General features: G+C 37.6%; 1 protein-coding gene across 2 annotated transcripts in view; it reads left to right on the top strand.

Annotated features, from left to right (window-relative positions):
* LOC122792307 (phosphatase and actin regulator 2-like) overlaps positions 1-25,245 on the top strand; it is a 1,188,181-nt gene that overhangs the window by 485,148 nt on the left and 677,788 nt on the right. For both annotated transcript variants that reach the window (XM_044060086.1, XM_044060087.1), the window contains exon 2: positions 3,442-3,609. In XM_044060086.1, the coding sequence (XP_043916021.1) occupies positions 3,442-3,609 (168 nt within the window). The remainder of the gene's footprint in view (positions 1-3,441; positions 3,610-25,245) is intronic.

Here is a 25,245-nt window from a genome sequence, read left to right as displayed (position 1 = left end):
TAGGGGATAGTAATGTTTTAGATCAGTTGTGAATTCAATATAGTGAGATTAGTTGAGTTTTTCTGTATCTGTGTGAACCCTTCAATCTGTGTTATTTTTAATATTTCATGTGACTGAAACTCTGGTGATTATTGTAAATATATATTTAGTATTTTCATATTTGTTTTTATTTATTATTATTAAATATATTTAAACTTTTCATTGTGGCTGGTATGTTACAGAATATTTAACCTTTGAGAGTACTTGTATTTATTTGGTGAGACTGTGACCGCTCCTGAAAGCCTTGCTGCATTGGTCAGACCCTACTATTTGTGTTGGTATTGGTATTAATTTTACTCTATATAACTGGGTACACTTGTAAGAGCCTTAGAGTAGCTGGCTTTGGAGTGTTCTGGTGGCATTATCTACCTTGTAGTCTGGCAGAGAGGGCATAGCTGGTAAGTCTGTGCCAGCCATTCTCGTGAGTGTGTGTGTGTGTGTGTTTGTGTGTGTGTGTCTGAAAATCAAATCTCAGTGTGTATCAGCTACTTGGAGCAGGGACACAGAGCTCTGGTTTCACAGAGAGGGTGGTGTAGGACTTGGCTTGGAACAGTTGGCTGAGGACTCAACTCTATGGCTGTGGTCAGCGAGGAGCCTTATTTGGGGCCTGGTGAGAGAGAGGGAAGCTCTGCCCAAGATGGGAGTTTGTTCCTATGTGCTCTTAGATGCAGAGAGCTGCGTCTGGAAATACTGTGTGTTATCTATTTTGGTTCCAAATGAACATCCCTCGCTGGTGTCAGTGGTGAGGATTGAGGCTCCTTGATTACTGGCCTAGAGCAGGGACATCACAATAATATTAAGCACTAAAGAAAATAATAGATTCATTTTGCCTTTAACTGCTGAATCAATTGGACATACCCTTTCTTCTGTTACCCATCAAAAATATTTAGGCATCACAGTCGATCACGTTTTCTTTCCTTTCACACATGGAACGTCGGGCACAAAATGTACTACACTAACTAAAAGTAGGTTATACAATCTCCATTTACTTTCAGAAAGAATCTAGACAAGTCATTGTCATTCATGTCCTACTACTTAGGCTTACAAGGTTCTGTAGCACTGCTGTTTGCTTTCCCACATATTTAGGTTAAGTTTGCAAGGTCATTCACAGTATGGAAAGATAAGCAAAGATCACCCCTCAGGAGTCTGTAGTGGGCAGAGTAACACAGGATACTGAGACCTAATGTCTCCATTTCAGGCTGACTAATTATGATCAGTATGGTTAATCGTATATAGCTCTTAGATCGTTATGAGCAATTTAAACAGCAGATAGTTTATCTAAATTAATTGTAAATGTGTGTATAACTTTGTGTATATACACACAGACACACACACACACACATATATATATATATATTTATATATATACACATACATACATACATACAATTCATACTAACCTGCATTCTTAACCCTTCACTTGTTCATAACCACTGCTGACACACCTACTAATTCCCCCTACATACCCATGAATTTATTGATACATCTACCATCCTACTCAGTTATTCTTTGTAGAAATATTTCAATACTATATATTTTTTATTTCCATCTTCAAAGGGCATGCATTGTTAAAATTCAGAAATATAGATCTGTGCACACACAATACATAAATGTATTGCTGTGAAGATTTTATGAATAGTCCTTATATGTAATACTTTCCTCAGAGTTGTTATTGGATAAACGAACTTTGTTGTACTGTTCATGCTACTTTGCTCCAGCCTGTGTCTGAAAAGGGAAGTCAGACTGCCAAACATTATTCGGTTAACAAATATAAAAATAAAACAAATTAAAAATGCTGTTTTGACTATTAACATTGGACTGTTGCCACATCTTGAATTTAAAAGATTAGGAAATGTGTCTGTCTAGCAGTAGACCAGCCACTGCAGTTCCCACTGCTTACTTCCCCTATCTGTAAGGCAGAGGTAGGTGGCAAGACCAAAGGTGGTTTTAGGGATCCCCATCCACTTGTTGTTATATTTGACAAGAGTAAGGGGATTGCTTCGTATGTATGTTATGTTATGGAGAAGGTTAATCCATAGGAAGGGGATTATCTGGGTGAAATATTGATCGTGACAGCAGGATATGTTTATATCAATGTAATTTTTTTTCCTTGAAGTGGGATTTGTGGTGCTACAAGTTTTATGAAAGTGTAAGAGAAAGAGATCAAGCAGGGCAGGGTTATTTGCTGTCTTGTACGCCACACAGCAGTCATTGAATCTGTAAGACTGAGTAGACAGGATTTTTAGTTACTTTCTGTATCTTAGAGAGCCCATAACTGAGATTTTCTTTGCAAAGAAATATTGATTTTTTTCTGGTTGAATAATATATCTGGATAAGTACATGCCAAGGGGGCATTATATTCAAGTATGGGCCTCATCATGGAGGGATATAGAAGGACAGTGAGTTCTTTTGACTTGGGACATACCTTTCATATTTTCTGAGGTGATAGTGTTGTGAATAAAAATGTTTACTCCCCTCTGGCAGCATAGCTGACCTCACTGGAGAGTCTAAATGAATGGTAAACATTAAACACAGGTACGGAACCAAATTTCAAGAACTATACAAATGTGGATGTTTTCAAAGGTCATGAGGGCTAGTAATGCGGGCATTATTTTTTCAGGCTTCTAGCATTGAGCAGTACCACAATGGTGTTGGTTTGATTCTAATGTGTTAGGTTGTCGGGCATAGGAGACCTACTGTGCCAAAAAGAGGGTAGTATAGGAGTAGACAGAGCTTTGACCAGTATGAGCAAACCCTGAGGAGAGAATTGCAGGCCATCCCCAAATCAGGTAGGGCTATCATTACTACTTTCCACCGTGCTGACACACATTGAACACCAATTCCTGAACTAGTTGTCAAATTCTCATATTTTATGCTTATATTGTGGCATCATTTGTGGAGATGGTGGGACGCTGCTTAAGAATAGTTGTATTTCAGCCTCCAATACATTTTAAGGAGCCAGCCAGTGGTCTAAAAACTGGTCGTAGATGATTGTCACTGTTGAAATGACACCCTAACCCCATCAGCAAAAAATGGGAAAAAGTGGTTATGGATGGATGGTTACATATAGTGAGAGCTCAGCTATGTCAATCTTGCCTTTCAAGCTACAGTGTCAGATGTTTACTCATATGTGTACAACAACCAGGTTGTAAACATATTTGGGTTTGTGTTAATCTGGAACTCGATGTTACATGTGCCCTATTTAAACATGGCATCTGCTAATAGAGGCTGTCTTTCTGTATTTCATTTACAGAAGGCTCTTGTCTAGTAATTTTTGCTATTGCCTTATTTAATATGTGCTAAAAAAGAAACTAGCAGTGTGGGGGGCAGCTACACTAGTTATGTAAGCATTGTGGCATTCACTTGTTTTGCTTGCTCACTTCTGTTTGCTTGTTTTAACAGTTGATGGATTAGACAAGGCTTCAGTGACAAACACGGAAGAACAGACACCAGGGTCTCACACCCCATCGCTTAAAAGAAGGGGGAAGCTATCCTCACTAGGCAAGATTTTCAAGCCTTGGAAGTGGAGGAAGAAGAAGACAAGTGAAAAATTCAGAGAAACGTCTGCAGGTAAGACATTTGCCTTGCTTCATTTAAACAGTATATCATACCTCACAATATATGGAAAGAAATTCTTCTTCATCTAGCCATGAAAATATGGTAATATCAGTTAATAACCTTGTGTTATGTGCACAGTTTATAGGTGTATAAAACAGTGACATTTGAGCCAGCTGGAAAGTTGAATGTAATTATGTTTTCAGGAATAAATCCTGTACAGCATTCTTGTACCCATGTTAAAGGCTTTTCTTTAAGAGATCAGTTTTCTAGCAGAACCATGTTGGGCAGATTTTATCAGGGGAATTGTCAGATGTGAGGCTGACTTTAGTATTAGAGATATATTGCTTGCTCACGTTTTTTTTTTTTTTTCTTTTTTTTAATTGCAGTCTGAAAGCCTCACTTATAAAATCATAATACTGGATGGCAAAGAATTTGTGTGCTCTTTTGGGAATTTAATCCCAGATTGTAGAAATCTTGGTGCTCCAACCGTTTTTACATAGGATCCTTTTCGGAACTGTATTTGCATTTTTCTTCCTGAGATACCACATAGCTTGTGACTTGGAACAGTAATGCTCAAACTTAACAGCAGAACTGAACAGCCTTTGAATGACTAAATGTTTCAAGTGCAGCCATGAACTACAGCTAAACATTTTAAGGTTGTAATTTCAGTTCTGATACCTTATTGCAACAGCTATCAAACTCTCATTTGCTTTGAATCTCATTTAATATTAGTTGAAATTGTTGCGTAATGCATACAACACAAACACTGGCATTATGCACACTTTTTGGCCTCTTATATTTTTTATGGCCTCTCATATTTTGCTATGACAGGGCTGCAGTTTATGCTTTGATGGTATACACCTGTTTGTTGAGTGGAAATTGAAACTGTATTATCTGATTGCGGAATGTACAGTTTTATATCTTCCTTAAACCACCTATTGTGGCTAGGTACATTATATACACACACACAAAAGTCATAGTATTTGTGGCCACTAACCTGTTAGACATGCCAGTTTGTTCAAGAAGTATCTTCCATTAAGTTAATCCTTAAGCTGTGACAGTGACCAGTTTGTGATTTTGGTTTGTCTGTATAGGAGCATTTGATACTGCATCTCATACAAGTTAGATGAGACACGATGACAGGTGGTAAGGATTTGTCAGTTCTTATCTAGCTTTGTACTTTCTGCTGCCCTGATTATATATAATGTCAAAAATGGACTATATAGTGCTGGTAAGATTTATGCTCAATTTATATTTGTTTGCTTACTTTCTGAATTTGTTTGCTAGTTTTAAGCATTGATCCAGTTGGACAAGCTCAGTCTGCCCCTTCAGTCATTTGAAAAAAAAATTAATTTCTGTCATTTATACATGAACATAAAAACGATATACAATGTAAATACAGTCCTGAAAATATAGTAATTTAGAAGTGTTTACAAATTGTGACAAGAAAATGGAGGAAGTGTATGTTAGAGCAAGTATGGTACATCAAAAAGGTTATTAATTTGACAGAAATAAGTACAGATTAGGTATAAGAAGGGAAAAGAAGAAGAAAAAAAAAATTTTATGAAGTGTTATAATAGAGTATTGTTTGAGTATGGGATGACTGTATTGATGTCGTTACTAAATATTGAGAATACTTGGCCAAGGACTGAACCCTGGGAGAAACCTCCTCTGAAAGTATCTTTCTGGAAAAGTAAGGTTACCTGCCCAGAATGTTATGTCCAATATCGAGTAAGCGTTGCTCTTGTAGGTTTTGGTGGTTAATATTTTAAATAATCGGATGAAGTCTGTGACAAGAGCCCATGTGGTTTAACCATTTTGTTTTGCAGAGATGATTTTATCTGTGATTATGTATATGACTGATAGTGTTATGCATATTCCTGAAGCCATGTTTTTTGAGATTATATGACTGTTTTTGCTTAGGTAATAGGGCATAATATAGAGCTGGAGCGAAAATCAGGGAGGTAGGCAGGATTGGGCTTTTGGGGGTTGGGAATTATAAAGGAGTGCTTAAATTGAGAGTAAATTGAGATTATATCTTTTGCTGATATTATTTTTAAGTTAAAAATATGTGTCAAGGGTTAGCTAGCAGTTTGGTGAATAGTTTCAGAATGGTGGGGGTATACTGTAAGCTTTTTGGTTGTTGTTGTTCTTATTCAGATTCTCAAGCATTTTCTTACCTCTTTGGCAGTTAATTCTTTAAGGAGAACGTAGAAGGGTAGTATTTTCTGAGATTGGATTCTAATTCATAGTGTAGTCAGTTATGGTTTGGGGTTATACCTCTCAACTTCTTTGATCAAGAATTCTGGGCAAAGCCAGAGATAGTTGGTGGACAAAGGCCCAAAATATGGAACATTTTTTAAATATTATTCTAATTCTGTTAAAATGTTAATAGAACAACATGTTTTTCATTAACATGCATTTTCTGAACAATAAGAGGTATGCAGCTGTAATCTCTGGTATTGCTGACTGACTAATCAAACGTTTTATGAGGCACAGTGCTAAAATAAGAAATAAAGTCAAAGACATTCTGTTAATTTCTGGACAGCTGAGAGGTACGTATAGGGGGAGTACGAGTTGTTGTAAAGGAGTGTTGATCATTGTTTTAAGGATTTGTAAAGGTAAACGCCCCTATACTAATTTCTTGAGTCTTGCCTGTTAGCCAGTTGGCTATCCAGCAGGTGACATAGAGGTTTATACTACATTTTGTGAGTTTGTCTACAATGCCTGAGTAGGGATGTTGTGTTGAATGGCTTGGTCAGATCAAGGTAGGTAGTATGCAGTGTTTTACTGTCATCCATTGACCTTTTAGAAGAAGTCACCAGGTTGAGTAGGAATGACTTCCCCTTAATAGAACCAAACAGGGTTGGATCCAGTGTGTGAGGTTTCCTATGTCATTGTTTATTATTTCCACAATAATTCTTTCCATGGCTTTGCAAATGAGACTAGTCAGACTTACTTTAGTTATCCAGGTCAATAGATGACCTGCTCTTGAGCAGAGTGATGATGGTTGCAGTCCTCCGTTCACCTGGCCCAAAGCCTGTCTGGAAGCTATGGATAAATAGTGATGCTAGTGGTTCTGATAGGTTGTGTTTCATACTGTTAAGGAGGCATCCTGGGATATTACTGGGGCCCATCAAAGCAATGTTTTTGGTCTTGGAGAGTGCATTGAGACATGTTTTCTATTGTTAGAGGAGTTATAATTTATGGTATCTTGAGGGGTGTTTGAGGAGAGGGGTAAAATTGGAGCTGAATTTCTCAACAAGTAGATTTGCTATATCATTCAACCCAATGTGTCTCCATATATATGTTGTTGTCTCCATATATATGTTGTTGTGTATTTCCTTTGAACTTGTGGACAGATTCATGTAGAGTCTTTGAAGGCAATTTCGGTGAAGGGAAACAAAAAATGAAAACTTCAAAAGGCCAATGAATCCAGTGAAACTGCAAAGATTTTTTTCTTCTTTCTTCTTTAATAAAAACACCAGTAACTCCACACAGTAAAAGACAAGTCAGATTCTCTAGCGCCTCGGCTTCCACAGCCTTTCCAGAGTACGTTTTATCAATACAAGCAGAACCCTTTTTATATAGCAAAAAGATTACCACCGATACAATTATCCAACTAAACAATAAAACATTTAAAGGCATATTGTAAAAAAACATTTCCAGTTACACTCTTTGTTTAAGCCTCTAGGGCACAATAAATTATATTTTAAAATAAAAATAGACTCTCTTTTTCTTAAGTTATATTTTACCCCTTCTGGTGTCAAATAGTCATTCTTACATTGTTCCAATATTGTTGCCTGTAACCCCGCAGGGTCCCCATTATGATAGTCAGGAAAATGTTCTGCTACTGGGTTAAGTAACTTGTTTTTCTTATATCTCTCACATGTTCTTTAAGTCTTCTAGAAAAATTTCTCTTACTCTCACCTATGTAATATTTATCACAAGGGCATTTATGCCCATATATTATTCCTTCACTATTACAGGTGAAATAACCCTGTTCTTGAAACCATTTACTATTAAAAATTTGGTTTAGAATCTAAAATCTAAGACTAACATTTTCATATAGGAAAGGAAGAAGCATTAGGAATATGATAGTACATGGGACTTTTAAGAGAACCATGACTGTGAATACTCAAAATTTATTATTAAAGGGAACTTTTCCTTGTGGAAATTGTACAGTTTGTCAGTTTATTGTTGGAACTTTTTCTAACATTAATAGTAAAAGGTTTCAAGAACAGGGTTATTTCACCTGTAATAGTCAAGGAATAATATATGGATTTAAGTGCTCTTGTGATAAATAGGAAGACCAAGCATTCCTGTAGGTTCTACATGGGAAAGTACATGTAAAAAAAAAGCTCTGTGTACTACCCTGATTACACGCAGAAGTTATCAGTAATCTCCTGGTATGTGAAATCATGAAATATTATCTGTTGGTATCATTTGCCTTGCCAGCCCACTATATTCTCAAGCGCATGAATCCTGAATGGTGGAACTGATGACTTACTGATACTGCTGTAATCCCAAGCCTTTATGCTGTCTCCAACTCCAATATTTTTGGTGTGCTTTGCTCTTTTGTATTGTGGTTCAGACTGGTGTATCAATGCTGTCCATTATCACTATGAATTGAGACTGTGTTTACCTTGTACAGTTTGCATAACATTCTTATCTCATTTGGCTGTGCACCTTCCTTTGCATGTCCTTATGCAATCATTTGCATACATTTTCTACCACTCCCTTCTACTTACTGTACCGTAATGCAGTCTGGGGCTATGAGTCATTACTAGACTGCATATGGCCATTTCCTGAATAACCGCACACTGTGTACTGTGCAAATTGACTATGAATTCCTTGCTAAGTTATAAAAGGGAAATGGGAGGGGGATCATAGTGTACTGTTTCATCAATGCTCGTGCTATTTGGTATGAGCCATAAAGCTCCTGTTTATATTCTTAACTTTTTTTTTTAATAAAATATGGAGAAAAGTGGAATATATATAGCCAGAGTAATTTTGATTAGACATACTTCCAAGTCTTTAAACTTTTTTATTAGAAAAATTTGTTAGCCCTACAAAGCATACTAATTGCTCTGATCTAATTATTAAAAAATATGTAAAACGCGAATAAATAGAATCTGACTGGCAAAAAAATCTAAATTAAAGTACTCTGAATTAAAACATATTTTGAGATCATTTCCTAGCTGAAGAATTATTCATGAACTCAGTAAAAAATTGACCTAAACAGTTTTATAACATTAATATTGTAATCTGAAACCTTAGACATTTAAGATGGTTTGCCTGTTTGTTTCTTAAAATGTAAACATTTGTATATAATGTTTTATGCCATATTTTTCATTCACTGTTCCTTTATCAAAAAAAACATGTTTCTTTAAAGCAGAATTATTTGATTGCATTCTGTATTACTCAAAAAGTAAATGTTTTCATTAAACATCTCACTAAGCATCTGTATACAGAATAGTAGTTTTCAGTGCATATTGGGATTATAATATTCTTTAAATCAAACGCCTAAAAGAGGGAACACACCCATTTATGTATAACTCATTACTAGAATGTTGTGGTGGTTTTTTGAGCTCAGCAGTGTAGGACACCATGCTTTTTATAAAATTCTTGTTATCTTTGATGCCAACATGTGAATACTACTTTTTTTGACCGAATTCTGTAAATATCACATTTAATTTATTTTGCTGCCATGTTAATCCATATAAGGGTGTTTTTAGTTTTCCAGGGAATTATGATGTTTCTTGGCCAAAATAATGACAAATTTGAGTGTTGTGTATCATGTGCTAACTTGCAGTTAGTGCAGAGGATAAAGGCTCTACTCTGTTAATGATGTACTTCCCAGAGTCAGGGGTACATGGTTTGATTCCTTCTAACTACATTTGCCGACTGTGTGACTCTGGGCAATCAGACTTAAACAGACAGTGCTCCCGGGTTGCTCCTGAAAAGGACACTTGTTTCCAGTGGGCTTACCTGGATAACATATGAATAAAAAGAAAAGCCTTACTTGTTAGTGGGTGGATTGTGATTCTTGGCACATGTCCGTGTCTTTAGATGCTAGGAAGCATGTACGAATGAACAGAGCATTGCAGAATAAAGGGCTCAATGGTTGTGGGCATAGAAGAGACAGACAAATCCTTTGGAAAAATTGTGTTAGAAAAAGTAGTTTCTAGGAGAGTTTTTGTGGGTTAACATTGCCAGTTTAAAAAACTTAGTTTCAAATTTTTAAAGTTGTGGTTTCTGTACTTAAATGCGGCTTGAAAGAAAGGCCTTTGAAAAGATCAGCAAGAACATCCTATATGTTTTCATGCCTTCTACTGTTATACAACTTCTAAAAAACAGTTCTGAGATTGTATACCTTTAAAATGTAACTCTTGCTGGTTTCTTCATATTTATCTCATTGCAGTAAACATTCAGAAATAATAGTTTTGACATGGTTACTATTGTACCATCCTTATTTTAATTAATAAAATTACACTAATATTAAAGTTATTTATTATTTTAGTCGAATTTAAAATTCCTATAATTTGCTTTATTTTAGTAAGAAATCAGATTAATAGGTCTGTCAAAGGTTCAAAAAACATCTTAAAACTCACTGGGTATGTCCCTGTAGCAACCCTGACTAATTCCTCTGCTCTCTCTACTACTATCTCTGTACTGCCTCCTCATACCAATCTTTACTACTTCACCCCTCCAGAAGTAGTATTTATCTTTAGTAAATTAAACTACCTATGTTAGTAATGTAATTCCTCTGAATGTACTGTATCTTATCTCAGATATCATTACTGCACAGTGACTAGCTAATTCTGTATGTCTATAGGACATGTTAGTTTTTTCCTCTCATTAATACTTGTGACTATGTATTCTTAATATCCTTTCTTTGTATAATTTGTACTGGTTATTTTTAAGTGTTATATTATCTCTCTATTATTACTGGAGCTTTTCTCCCCGGGCCTCCACTGAAAATGGAAATATATCCAGCTGGACTAGCCCGGTTAACAAATGTAAAATAAAATAAATAAATAAAGAATTGCTCATTTGTTCATTTAACAGATAACCTGGAAATTTAGACATTTCAGACTCCCTAACATTGTGCTGTGTTTTGATACAGATGACAAGCTTGGAAGCATCCTGGCTGGTAAATGTTCTAGGTTCCTGTTGATAGCGTTTGATTTTAGTTGCCTTTTTTTGCACAAAAAGCTATAGAGTTCTTCAAGCTGATGGGGGATGCAGGAACATATTGTTCATTTTTTTTCTGTTTTAAATTAATTGCATATTTAAGACTTCCTGGCTTTTTAATCTTTTTGTTTCCTACAGAACTTTGGTAAAATTAAAGAAAAACACATTACAGGGACTATGAACGTAGTTATAGTTGATATATGTAAATAGTTCATGTATGTCATAATGCCCAGAATTAGAGTTCCATAACTAGAAGTGCATGATTATGTTTTGTCTTAACAATTCTTTGATTTTATGAGCATTTCGATGTTATAGTTATGTAAAGTTTGTACCCTGTAATCTGAAACATTCAGCTATCTCTTTAATTATGTCTGTTTGAACTTTCCCATGAGATATTGTACACATTTTTATGGAGTTCCTTAATTTGTTCTTATGTAAAAACAAACATGGAATTTTGTAAACATGTTATATTTTTTTCAATGCAAGCATTTGCCTTTGTTACCCATGACATTATCATCAGTTTCAATCTGTTGTTTCTAGGACTACACACAGTGACCCATTCCAAACTTCTCTCCAAACAGACCTGCACATGTCCAGCTTTTGAGAACTCTTGGTCTTCAGTTTTGATCCTGAATTAGTTGTTGTTTGCAGCTTTCTGCAGCATCTAAAAGTCTTTTTAATGTTACAGGTCCTGATCTTGTGGAAAAAAGTATTTGATCTCTACTACCTGGTTTTAGCTTCACTTTCAGGGCATTTTTTTTGTAATATTTATATTTAATTTGCAGTGAGCACATTACATCTTGTGCTCAGTAAGAGTGTATATTGTAAAACAATCATTTATTCACTGCTAGATGTACACATAGTGATTTACATTTAAACTGATAAGGGTATTGATAATTGCCTGGTGTGAGATGATGTCAAAGCCTGAGACAGATTATTTCTGCAGGTATACCATTATCTGTAATGAACCTAGTAGAGATTATATACAAATTTGCATTCCAAAGGTTCTTGTGTCAGGTCAGCTAATCACTAGTCCAAACTGGGTTTACATTTGTTTGAATTTGGCAACTCTATTATCCAGATTAGCAACTTATTCCAAATATGTGCAGTCATATTACCAAAGTAGCTTGTCTTCTCTGATGTATGATGCTTATCAACTATGACTAAATCATTTCTATGAAGCTCTGTCTGGCATTATTGACTTATCTGTAATCCTCAATGATTTACCAGAAAATCAAAAATTTTATGACGGACAGATAACAGTTTGAGAACAATTCAGGGCCATTCTGTAGAATCCAATGCAACAGTCCAAAAAGATGTAAAAAAACAACCACACACTGCCAGGTATCCCAAAAGGCGTTGTTTTTCAAAAAGAGACAACATTTTCTCCAAAAAGCTCTTATTTAATAAAACACAAAATCCTCTTAGTGCCTCGACATAAAGCCTTTCCAGAGTAAAAAAAAACAAATACAAATAAAGAAGTACTTTTATATATATACATATATATATATATTATCTAATCATGTTTAATTGATGTCAATGAATTAAATATCGTTTCACCTAAATAAAAACCTTCCAACTACATTCTAAGTTCAAACCCTCTAGAATCAGCATTTCATATTTCAGAATAAAAACTGTTTACTTGTATAACAACTTTTTCTTCACACTTTTTACCTGATCCACAATAGTGGCAGTTAATCCACTTTCATCACCTTGATGAAAATCCTGAAAATGGCAAGCAATTGGTCTTTCTTGTCTACCTTTTCTTATGTCTCTAAGATGTTCCTGTAAGCGGATTTTGAAAGCCCGCCTACTTTCTCCCACAAAGAATTTTCCACAAGGGCACCTAATGGCATATACAATTTCCACTGACTCACAGCTATGAACATCTTTTGCCTTATACTTTATACCATTTATACATTCAAAATATGGTACTACATACTTGCAACTACATTTGCCACATGGCCTTGTGCTTCTGAATGGGGTATGTAAAATCATGACATATCTACTAATTGATACTTGTCGGGTAACAAATTTCCCATGAATAATCATATCACCAATACTTCTCCCTCTTCTAAATGTAATACTTGGTGTTCTAATTAACAAATTCTGAAAGTCGTTCATGTGAATAATACTTGATTTTCATTTTTCAAGTGCATGATGTACTCTTTATGCTGGCCACTGGTGTTTTAAATTGTTAATGGTTTGGCCGTGCGTTTCCATATGTGCAGAGCGTTGGGTTGCTTCAGCTTGTTCTCCACAGCCCAACAGTACACCATCTTTAGGTATGTTTGAATTTTACAGTGCTCTGTCTCTTGTATTACCTTGACAGGAACTGTCTAATTAAAATGTCATCAGTAGTAAGTCATGACACTGATACCTGGGGCACATGTTTAAATATTTACTTCTCAGATGACAGTTTGTTTTTCACCTTAACCATGCATGTTCTTTCAGTAATCCAGTTTTTATTCCATTTCATTATATAGTGATTTACATTTAAACTGGTAAGGGTATTGATAATTGTCTGGTGTGAGATGATGTCAAAGCCAGAGACAAATAGATTATTTCTGCAGGTATACCATTATCTGTACCATCAATCAGACAAGTACAGAAGGCTATAAGATTAGTTACACAGGAATGTCCACCACAAAGGTTATGTTGATTGGCATTCATATGCAGTGTGAGCATTAATAACATCAGGATTAATGCTCCCCATGTATGTTTTTTTTCCTGATACTGCTTGATAGGCTGATAGGTCTATAATTTTCAGCCGTAAAACTACAAAACCTTTTTTTTCTCTATGTCAAGTACATATTCAGTAACTAAGTTTTATTGGAATAAATGTTCAAGATATGAGACTAGGCTGTCCTTTATCTATTAAAAAATTCATTTAGGCCATCTGGCCCATCTGCAGAGACAATTTTTATTTATTTATTTTTTTGAAGAATAGATTTTACACTGTTGTTGTTAATGGAAGGATACAGTTCACAGGTATTGCACGTGGGAAGGACAAGCTCAACTTCTATTGTTTCTAAGTATCTACATACAAAACATCATCATCATCATCATTCTCTTTCGGCTTTTCCTGTTAGGGGTCGCCACAGTGGATCATCTCTTTCCATTTCTTCCTATCCTCTGCATCTTGCTCTGTCACACCAACCGCCTGCATGTCCTCTCTCACCACGTCCATAAACCTTATCTTAGGCCTTCCTCTATTCCTCTTACCTGGCAGCTCCATCCTTAGCATCTTTTTCCCAATATACCCATCATCCCTCCTCAGCACGTGTCCAAACCAATGCAATCTTGTCTCTCTTGCTTTGTCTCCAAACTGTCCAACATGAGCTGACCCTCTAATATACTGATTCCTAATCCTATCCATCCTAATCTTAACATCTTTAACTCTGCCACATCCAGCTCTGACTCCTGCCTTTTTGTCAATGCCACTGTCTCCAACCCATATAACATAGCTGGTCTCACTACACTTTTGTAATCCTTCCCTTTCACTCTTACTGATACCCGTCTGTCACAAATCACTCCTGACACTCTTCTCCAACCATTCCACCCTGCCTGTACTCTCTTCTTCACCTCTCTTCCACATTCACCATTACTCTGAACTGTTGATCCCAAGTACTTAAACTCGTCCACCTTTACCAACTCTACTCCCTGCATCCTCACCATTCCTCTACCCTCCCTCTCATTTACACACATATATTCTGTCTTAGCCCTGCTGACCCTCATTCCTCTGCTCTCTAGAGCATATCTCCACCTCTCCAGAGTCTCCTCAACCTGATTCCTACTCTCACTACAGATCACAATGTCATCTGCAAACATCATAGTCCACGGGGCCACCTGTCTGATCTCATCTGTCAACCTGTCCATCACCACTGCAAATAAGAAAGGACTCAGAGCTAATCCTTGATGTAATCCCACCTCCACCTTAAATGGATCTGTCACTCCCACTGCAGTCCTCACCACTGTCACACTACCCTCGTACATATCCTGTACCACTCTTACGTACTTCTCTGCCACTCCCGACTTCCTCATACAAAACATTAGTAAATATTTCCATTACTGTATCATTAGCTGTCACCTGTACATTAGCTGTTACTGTAATTCTGCCCACAGAATTTAAGAATTTTTTGAACATCTTCTGGTAATGTTTCTTCATATTCATCATTTTTTGGAGAGGCCTAGTCCCCCAAGTTAACGTGATAGAGGTCAACTTCATATTGATTTCTGAAGATTTATGAAATCATTCAGCATTTGTTTAGATACAACTCCAACTATTTAGCAAGGTAACACTATAGTATACAAGTTCCAGGTATTCAGTACTTAAATGACATCATAGTTGCCTAGGTAAAAAAAATAATGGTAGGATAAAGAGATTTCTTTGCTGTTATTGGTATCTCCCAGCCCAGACTAACATAATTGGAATTTTCTAGTTCTGGGTTTAGTGCATTTACAACTAGGCATTACATTATTAACCCAGATGACATCCAGTATATTATTTTGTCTAGTTTAGGTACAAATAATGTGGTTTACCCCTGTTTGACTGAGGCATCTTACACCTTGTTGTCTGTTAAATTATTTGATGCTATTAGGTGCTTTCAGATTTCCTGCTGTAATATAATAGTTATTCTTAAAAAGAAGTTCAAAGATTAGAAAAGAGTTCTTAACTGGACCTGCATTCAGACTGTGGTCTTTTTAAAAGCTGACAGTGTTTATTTTGCTTTGACCAGAGATAATACTGATCTGGGTTATTTTGGAATGTGACTTGTTTGAAATGAATAGCATTTCCTTGGCATCTATAGAGATATCACATAGGTAACTATAAGTACAGGTGTATGCTTCCTGAATCTAAAGGGGACGTTACAAACCATGAATGCAGCAGAGAAAACTTTCATTTGCAGCATAACTAGCTTCAGTTCAACTAACATGTGAGTTACAGTAGGGCTGGTTGGGTGGACTCATAGGCAGAGGTGAACTCCCTCAGGCAAGAAGGTTGAGGTTATACATTTTGTGGCAGCATTTTGTTAGAGACCATTGCATTTTTCAGCTGAAACAGCACTAAAATGGTGTCACCAACAGACATGTGTAGCATAGTATATAGGTGTGAAAACATGCATGCTTTTTGCAGTTTTACTATTGTATTGCCTGTTCACAAAGGGTGACTGCAGGTAGAAATAGTACCTTTTACCTTTATTTTGAGTTGACTGCTTAGCTTTCCTCCATAAGATTAATGCATTGGCATGTTTGGGTTATCAGAAAGGTCAGGAAACCTTGGTTTATGGAGAAGGAAATAGAAAAGTGTGGTTACAAATCAGTGATATTTTCTCCAGCTTTGTAATGGCAGAAGGAATGAGTGGATCTCCTGCTTGCTAAGGCTGTCACATTAGCAGTATGCATTGTATAAAAACATGAGGTGTTAAAATTTTGCTGCTGATCATTTCCCTCACAAGTAAGAGCTCTCCTTTGTGAGCGATGTCGTTCATAATATTCTAGGTTTGACAGAGTTCATGCAGTAGTTTCTGTTTAATCTGGGACTGTGCTCTTTTCTTATCACATCTAAGCTAATGTGCCTTGTATATTTGTGTACATTCAGAGACCTTCTGCCAAGTTAGCTATCTCTGAAACACAGCCTGCTGTAAAATGTGATACCAATCTTTAACCACCACATTAACTTTTATTTGCTGTTTCACTCTGGCATGAAATTCTTGGAGATATTATCATTATTCTCCTTTGCAGGACATGTAAGAAATGGACTGCTGTGCTTGTTTACGTGGCTATCTGATAAGCTGAAGAGAAGAGGAAACTCCGAAATCCCAGACTCTTTGGCATTATTAGACGGGGCTTTTATATCATTTGTCTTGTCTTTGTTGCAAATGACAAGAAACACCCTGAGTATGATATCTTTCTCTCTCCCTCTCTGAATGGCTACATGAGTCTGTTTAAACATGGGTAGAATCAGTGAGAAGTCTGCATACAATTCATTTTCCACATCACAGAATATGGGCTTGGGAGTGGATCAGTGCTTGGCATTTTAATCATTTTTTGCACTGAACTTTTATGTATGAAAGAACAAATAAATAGCAGTAAACTGAAATATTAATATATCCATGCTTGGAGGCATCTGTCTTCAGGTGAATGCATACTGCTTTATCACAGACTTTGTAATTATAGGGCACTCCGGAATGATTTTTATATGATTCTTTGGTTTTTGCCAGGGTCTTTGGTCTTCTACCACATCAGAAATGCAGGCCAGTAATTGATAAGGAGGTGCTGGGAATTTCCAGTAAGTGTGTGTCAGTGTGTGCACTTGTACCCATAAATACTGGTTCTCCTCTTTTGCCCATTCCTTAGCAGAATAGGTTCTGGCACTCCCACGAGTCTGAAGCAGGTAAAGTTGGCACTGGCAAATGAATAAAATGAGCAACTATATATGCTGTTGTTTTATTGTCATTGTTTCAGTGCATGTTGTCTTCCTCTCTAGGCTGTAGGTCATTAAAAGTCTCGTTCCACAGAACAGGCCCTCTGTTCATCTTTGCATACTTATTTCCCATGTCACAGGCATCTCCTTGAAGCTGAGTTGATGCCTGCGGAGCCTGTTACCAAGTTGGCTCATTTGCCTCATTAATAAAGTGATGACCATTCAGAACTTAGGATAGGGTACCTAGTTTACATGGGAGTTAGAGCCCTCATAGGTAAAATAATACTATTTGCATATATGGAGTGTGGTATATCACTAATAACCACTTCCTTAAAGAAAAAACTCACTACTCTATGAACCCTGTCAAACAACATTGGCCATTTCATAGTCAACTCTCCAGTCCATGATCATTGCTGTCCCACAATCAAAAAAAAAAACTGGGTGCCTATAAAATAAATTTAATAAATAAACAGTTATACTTGTTAATTCTATGTCATTCTTACTTAGTGATATAAAGGGCTGCTAATTTCTTGTGTAGATCTCCAGTTTACTTGCAAGTACTGGTGTTTTTTTTCCATTTCCACATTTAAAGAGAACACAACTGTTCTGACCACCATTTCAAGCCACCCATTCGGTATATATATATATTTTTTGTACTGTATAAAAATCAGTCTTTGATGGCTTCTAGTGATGTCAAGAATACATTATTTATTTTGTTTATTTGTTAATTATATAAGTGGACTGCTAAAGGACACTTTTCAGCCATAACCTGTATCAGATGGCAAAATAAACACAGAATAGGCATACAAAGACACAATAAATAAGGGGTGTATGTGCAATATGTGTGTGTGTATATATATATAAATACACACACATGCGCGTGCAGTGCACTTATACATTCATATATATATACACACACATTATTACAATATTTATGTTTTATATAGGTTAGCAGCATACTTGAGTTAGGGAAAGTTCTTTACTAAAGGATCTGTAAAAATAACATTTCTCTTGTTTAATTACATTCATCTTCTACTAAGTTGTTAATCAGTGTATTTCAGCAGAGCAGATTTACTAGACATTTTAAAGAAACAGTAGTCAGCAGCTATAGCATCTTCAATCCAACGCCAGTGGCCTCTCATTACCTTCAAACCTTTCTGCTGCTGACCTGGCATAATCAGCAAATTCCCTCACAGCACAAGAAATGCAGTACTTTAAGTGCTGCTGACGAAGCTAAAGCTGAAACATTGGACAACACTTTTTATAGATTTTTGACTAGTTTTATGAGGAGCTTAAAATATAGCTTGGATGTCTAGTTCAACCAACATGTCAAGTATATACATGATTTGGACATCAAGGTCAGGAAAAATAAATAAATAAAATCTGCCAGATTGGTGCCCCAGGGAATCTGGAAGGCAGTGAATCAGCAGTAGTTTTGCAGAGGTTATATACCTAGGACTGCTGGTACTTTGGGTTTTGGAACCTTACGTATGGAACATTGTCCATATTTTGCTGATCAACTTTTAGATGAAAATACTTTTCCTTGTTTGAGGCATGTCAGTTTCCTAGATATCAGACCAAAAGATCAAAACCAATCAAATGCTTAGAGGGAAACTGTCATCATTGTTGTCAAGAACCACATTCTTCACTGAACATGTATTTGGCTGTTTTGACCCAAAATGGAAAAGCATTCAGGCAGTGATTGCTTAGTCTTAAGAAACAAGTAATTAGTATATGTAGCCTAATATATTCACGCACCCATTTATTTATCTTGAAGGTCTACCTTACATTCAGCAGAAACATATGTCATACAGTTTGCAAATGCTGTAAGACCTGCAGAGGTATAGTGTGCCTGTGGAAAAGATGAGATAATGTGGCAGGTTAACATAGGTTATGGCTGTAAACTTCATGCTTTTGTTCTGAGTTCTAGTCCATCATCTTCCATTTGCTTCAGTATGACTGTGAACAAGTCACTTAACCAGATACTGCACGTGAATCACCACTGAAGAGAAACTTTTATGCCTAGTGGATTTACCCAATTAAAAATGTGTATAATAAAATAAAAATAAAATAATGATGTACAAATGTGAGTTCACACCTGACATAGAAATACGAAGGGGAAACTCCTGTGCACAGACAGCCCTTTTAGTGATCCAAATGACCCACTCCAGCAGGAGCTGGCTGGAGTGGGACAGGAGCAAGGCCGGAGCATTTTTGGGCCCCCAGCAAGTGTCAAGTTGGGGGCCCTACCCAGGAGAATACAAAAAGTGTGACCACATTGCCGTCACACCGCCTTCTCTGTCATACATCATACATGATACCCATTCACCATTTAACGATCACTGTGTAATGTTACTACATTCAGGCCATTAAAAAGACTTGAAATGCCAAGGTACACACTGACTGGCATTTAGTACCAATGTTACATTATGACAATCCCCTGCACCACAGCAAGGTTGCCACTCACAATGGTTCACACACACACACACTGACTGGGGAGGCGCAGTGGTTAAAGTTGTTGGCTCGCAGCAAGAGGTTCTCCAGTTCGATTGTCACTGGGGTGCCTTCTATGTGGAGTCTGCATATCCTCACTGTGTTTGCATGGGTTTCCTCTGGGTACTTCAGTTTCCTCCCACATTCCAAAGACATGCATCTGGAGTGTTTCTCCCCGGGCATCCGCTGAAAATTTCCCGGTCAACAATAAATAAATAAAATTTAGTACCAATGTTACATGATAATCACATTGCCACAGTAGTCAGGAAATCCTTCTACATGGCACACCTCATCACAAAAGGTTTCTCATCCAGAAAAAAAGAGGTCATTGTTCCCCTCTACTCATCACTCATTAGACCCATTATAGAGTACAATGCCCCTTTTGGTATGTACCTCACAAGACATCTGCAACAACTGGAAAGACCACAGAAATACCTCACAAAGAGGATTACCGGCCTCAAACAGATGCCCTACGCAGACCGTCTCAAAAAACTCCAGCTTTACTCCGTCGCATATCGCCTACTCAGAGGTGATCTCTGCCTAACATACAAAGCTATGTCAAACCCAGAGCTGTTGGACATGCTCCACTTAAAGAAATCCAAATCCCTCCAAGCTACACGCTCTAGGGACCTAAACCTTGTCACCACAATAAACAGAACATGCCGGAGGGATAGATTCCTGTCCCAGAGACTTCCCATACTCTAGAAAAAACTACCTATCTATATCAAACAAAGCTCCTCGTTAGCACTCTTCAAGAAAAATATTGATGATTGGATGGGAAAGAGGAAATTCACCCCGGGATCACCTCTGTGGCTCTGCTCAACAGTGGCACAGGAAAATAATTTTCTTGGGTGGCAAAAGCCAGGGTACCTTTTTGGCTGGGCTTGTATATGCCCCAGGGCCGATAGCCTAGTACCTACCTATGAACCTATAACAAGCCCCTGAACCACAGTAAGGTAGCCACTCACAGATGTACATGCACACACATGCACACAAACACACACACACACACACACACACACACACATACATGTGCGCGCACACATTGACTAGCATTTAGTTACAATGTTACATTATGACAAGCCTCTGAACTGCATCAAGGTAGCCAGTCTCACAGAGGTACACAAAGATACCCACACTGACTCCCACACACAGGACATAGACACACAAGACAAAGACAGCACTACTGCAAGACTGAATAGAGACATCCACATAAACCCCCCTCACACAGGATGGAGACACAAGACAGACAGCTACACAGACTCTCGCACACAGGACATAGTCACTCACACATGATGAAGACAGCACTACAGTAAGACTGAACATTAAGAATTTAAAATATTGGGTTTATGAACTAATAATGATGCTAGAATCAGATTTTGCAGTAGCGTTATTTGTGTAACTGCACATTTTTGCTGAACAGACCAAAACTAACAAACATCTGGACATTGTGCAATATTCTCACAGCCCCTACCAACCTCCTAACCTCTCAGCATAATTCCAAAGTCGAAAATAACAGCAGAACAAAGGTGTAACATCAAGGATAGTTACAAACATTGCTATGATAAACTTAGAAGATAGTAGAATAACAGGGATTGCATTAGCATTCATTAAAATAATCAGTACATTCTGCAGAACTCTCATAGTCCCCCCAAAGTCTCAGCGCAGTTCTAGAGGCAGGGAAAAAAAACAAGGACATAGCATTAGGGATTTAAAACACTGTACTTATGAACTAATAAAGATGGTAGAATAACAGATTTTTCCCCATAGCATGTATTGTATGGCTCCACATTTTTGATGAGTAACATAAGAAAAATACAGGTCAAACATCTAAATATTGTGCAACATTCTCACAGCCCCTACCCCTCTTCTAACCACTCAGCTTAACAATTCTAGACAAAGCCAAAATAAACACTGCAGAACAAAGCCATAACATCAAGGATAGTTTAAAACTTTGCTATGATAAACTTTGATAGTAGAACAGGGTTTGCATTGGCACATATTAAGACATTAGTACATTCTGCAGAATTCTGACAGCCCCTACCCCCAGTGTCTCAGCACAATAAATATGGATGAAATGAAAGCAAAATAAAAACACAAAGGCATAACATTTAAAAAAAATGTGCTTATGAGTGAACAAAGATGCTGGAATAACAGTTTTTGCAGTAAAATGCAATGCGTAACCCCATGTTTTCATGGAAAAGAGACAAATACAGGCAAACATCTGAACATTGTGCAACTTTCTCACAGCCTGCAACCCCCCAGCCTCTCAGCACAGTAAATCCAGACAAAACAAAAAATTATTATAAAACAAAGGCGTACCATCAGGGATAGTTGTAAATATTGCCAGTATACACAATACTAGTATAACAGGGTTTGCATTAGTATACATTAAAACAACAGTTGCACATTCTGCAACATTCTTACAGCCACTAACTCCCCTCCCAACCTCTCAGCACAATAATTCTGGACAGAGTAAAAAATGATCATAGGACAAAGGTGTGTAGCATCAGGCTTAGTTGAAAACATTACTGGTATACACAAACAATACTAGCTGAACAGGGTTTGCATCGGTATACAGTAAAACATTGGTACATTCTGCAACATTCTCACAGCCACTATCCCCCCACTACCAATATTTCAGCACAAATGTACACAAAACAAAAATGTATTAATGAATATTCTTATGCAAGACTAGCAAAAAAAAACTATATCAAATATGGACATTAGTTACAGACAAGCCTCCCTTCCTCAGTCTCTTAGCAGAAGAATTCTGGACAAAGGTAAAATAAAACTATTACAACCACAGCTCCTCACCCCTCCAGATCATCTTAGCACGAGATAATACAGTGCTTTCCCTAGGTCTCCTCACCCCTCCAGCAACTTAGCATTTCTGCAGTTGATGGAAGGCTGCCACAGTGCCACTAATCCTCTGCTTGCATCTTCTACACACAGACCAGACCAGTTCAGCCCTTTTAAATTGCCCTTAAAAGGACAGTTTTTCCAGATCTTTTAGAAGTTGCCCATACAAAGGAAGTTAAAAATACAGCTCCTTTGAGGGTTCCACAATCACTGCAGAAAAACTTGAATCCTCCATCCATCCTCACGCCATACCTCTCAACCTCTTAGTGTGAAATATCTGGACAAAGCCAAAAATAATGGGGGTACAAAGGCTTAAAAATAGGGACACTTTTTAAATATTGCTCATATAAACTTATAAACTTGCTAGGATAGCAGGCTTTGATTTACCATATATTTTCTGAAGGATATGAAGTCTGAAACTTAAATATCTGCTATTATTTAGTGACTTCAATACTCAATGATTTGTAAGAAAACCACAACTTTTATGAAGAACAAACCAAAAATATGAAGCAAATATGTGGGCAGTTGAGACGTATGCCTCACTTGGATAATCAACAGAAGCGACCCAGCACACCACAGACTACAGCAAAGCCAATCAGGTCCCTTGCTCCACTGAAGTGGACCTGATTGAGTGCAGCCTACAGGCAAGTTTTTCAGAAAAAAAAAATTATGCGATGACGTTATGCAGCAGTGAGAATATCCAGGAGATGTCGAGCAAGGCAAGGAAGAAACAGAGAAACCCACAGCTGTTACATGTGAGGCCCTCATGTGTGGGGAGATAATTGTGGGCTCCCCACGGCTGCGGGTTCGGTGGGTGTGTAATACTGGCTATGGACTGGAGGATGGGAATGAGTGTCACGTGGGGCGTCTATCCTTGTGGGAGAGAGGTGGCTTGGCTCGCCTCTTAGGCAACACCTTGTGGGAACTCTGAGTAGTGCAGCCTGCAAAGTTCAGGCCAGAGGGATATGCTGCCACTGGGTAGAAGCATATGTGAGGGAGCAGTCATGTTGGGAAGGTTACATGCTCCTCCCCCATTAGGCTGCTGTGCTGGCATCCCTCATAAGCTGTTTAAGGGGTTTAGCAGGTCCGGGAAGGTGCACCTTGGCATCTGCCTAGATGGTAGGCCGATGATCAGATATTACAGACTTGCCTCAAAGGGGAATGAATGAGTCAGTGGCAGCTGTCACCCCAGTGAGGAATTGAATGTGCTTCTGAACTGCTTGGCAGCCAGAGCATTTGCAAACAAAGAAAAAAAAGAGAGAAAGAAATGTAAAGGGAAGCATCTTCAGAATTTAATACCCAACCAGACTTGCTTGTTGCAATGTATCTTCGAAATACCTGAGCTGACACTTACTAAATACTGTTGTGTCATAGAGAGATAAAGTTGTGACTATGACCAACATGACCAGAGATGGATAAGCAGCTGTCTCCGTAGAGGAACTGGACACAGTAGAAGGGAGTGAGTAGCTGTTGGCAACTTGCCATCTTGGGAGAAGAGAGGTGGTCCTGTCACTATAGTGAGGACACCTACTGAAGAGAGAGGTGTACAGCATGCTGCATAAGGTTTGTACATTGCCTGGACTGTAACAGTCACAAAGCATGATTAGAAGAATATGTTCAAAGGGGAAAGCATAGTAGTGTATAGTAAGCTTAATGTCAGTGCCGGGGGGGGGGGGGGAGGCAAGGTTAAGACCCAAGCTTGAAAACCTCTTGATGGCTGTCTTAATGACAACTCCTGCAATTTGTTCCTGCCCTATGGACCAATTGATTTGGAGGGCTTATGGTCAGCAGGCAGTAAGGAGAATAAAAAGTCTATATTAAAATAAATTGACCTAATGAATGCCAAGATTATATATATATATATATATATATATATATATATATATATATATATATATACCAGTAAAAACTTATCAGTTGTAAAAGGACATCAACAAAGTGCACATGCTGTGGGTTATAATCCTGGAAATATGAAAATCAAAAACTCATGTTTTTGTATGGAGGGCTGTGCCACCACAAACTCTGCTATTATATGTACTAACTCCTAGATTACACAAACAATAGGGGAGAAAGGGGATAATCCCTTCAGTGCTGCACAAGCATTCTCCTACCTGCACGTCGGTCAGCTCTTCTGATGATAGTCTGTGTTTGGCAGGCCAACTGTCGACCCAATTCAGTTTTAATTTTAATGGTTGAATCCGTGTGTGTGTGTGTGTGTGTGTGTGTGTGTGTGTGTGTGTGTGTGTGTGTGTGTGTGTGTGTGTGTGTGGTGTATGTGTATGTACATACTGCCATGTTGAAGGACTGACCATATTGTTGGGTATTTTTATCTTTCCTCGCTAAATAGTATATTTATACTGGGTGGTTCACTGCAAAAATAATATTAAACAAGCGTTAAATATTTTACATCATAAGGTCACGCAGTGTAAATATTTAGCATATGACCCAAGTATTACAAATCTCTGGGAAATGAAAGTTAAGTGCAGGAAAGAATTACATATGGATGGATCCATCTAAAAAGGAAACAAGACCAATGTACACATGGATTAAGAGGCCAAGGAGGGAGTAGAAGGAACTAGGTAGAAAGGCTGCCCAGTCCTATTAAAGATGTGTGTTTTAAGTGAAGTAACTAAGGAAGGAGAAAAGGCTAAAAATGGTCATTTCTGATT

The sequence above is a fragment of the Protopterus annectens genome, chromosome 1.part2 (assembly GCF_019279795.1).
Source record: "Protopterus annectens isolate FY-2018-M chromosome 1.part2, PAN1.0, whole genome shotgun sequence".
Lineage (NCBI taxonomy): Eukaryota > Metazoa > Chordata > Ceratodontiformes > Protopteridae > Protopterus > Protopterus annectens.
This window is presented reverse-complemented; position numbering and strand designations above follow the sequence as displayed.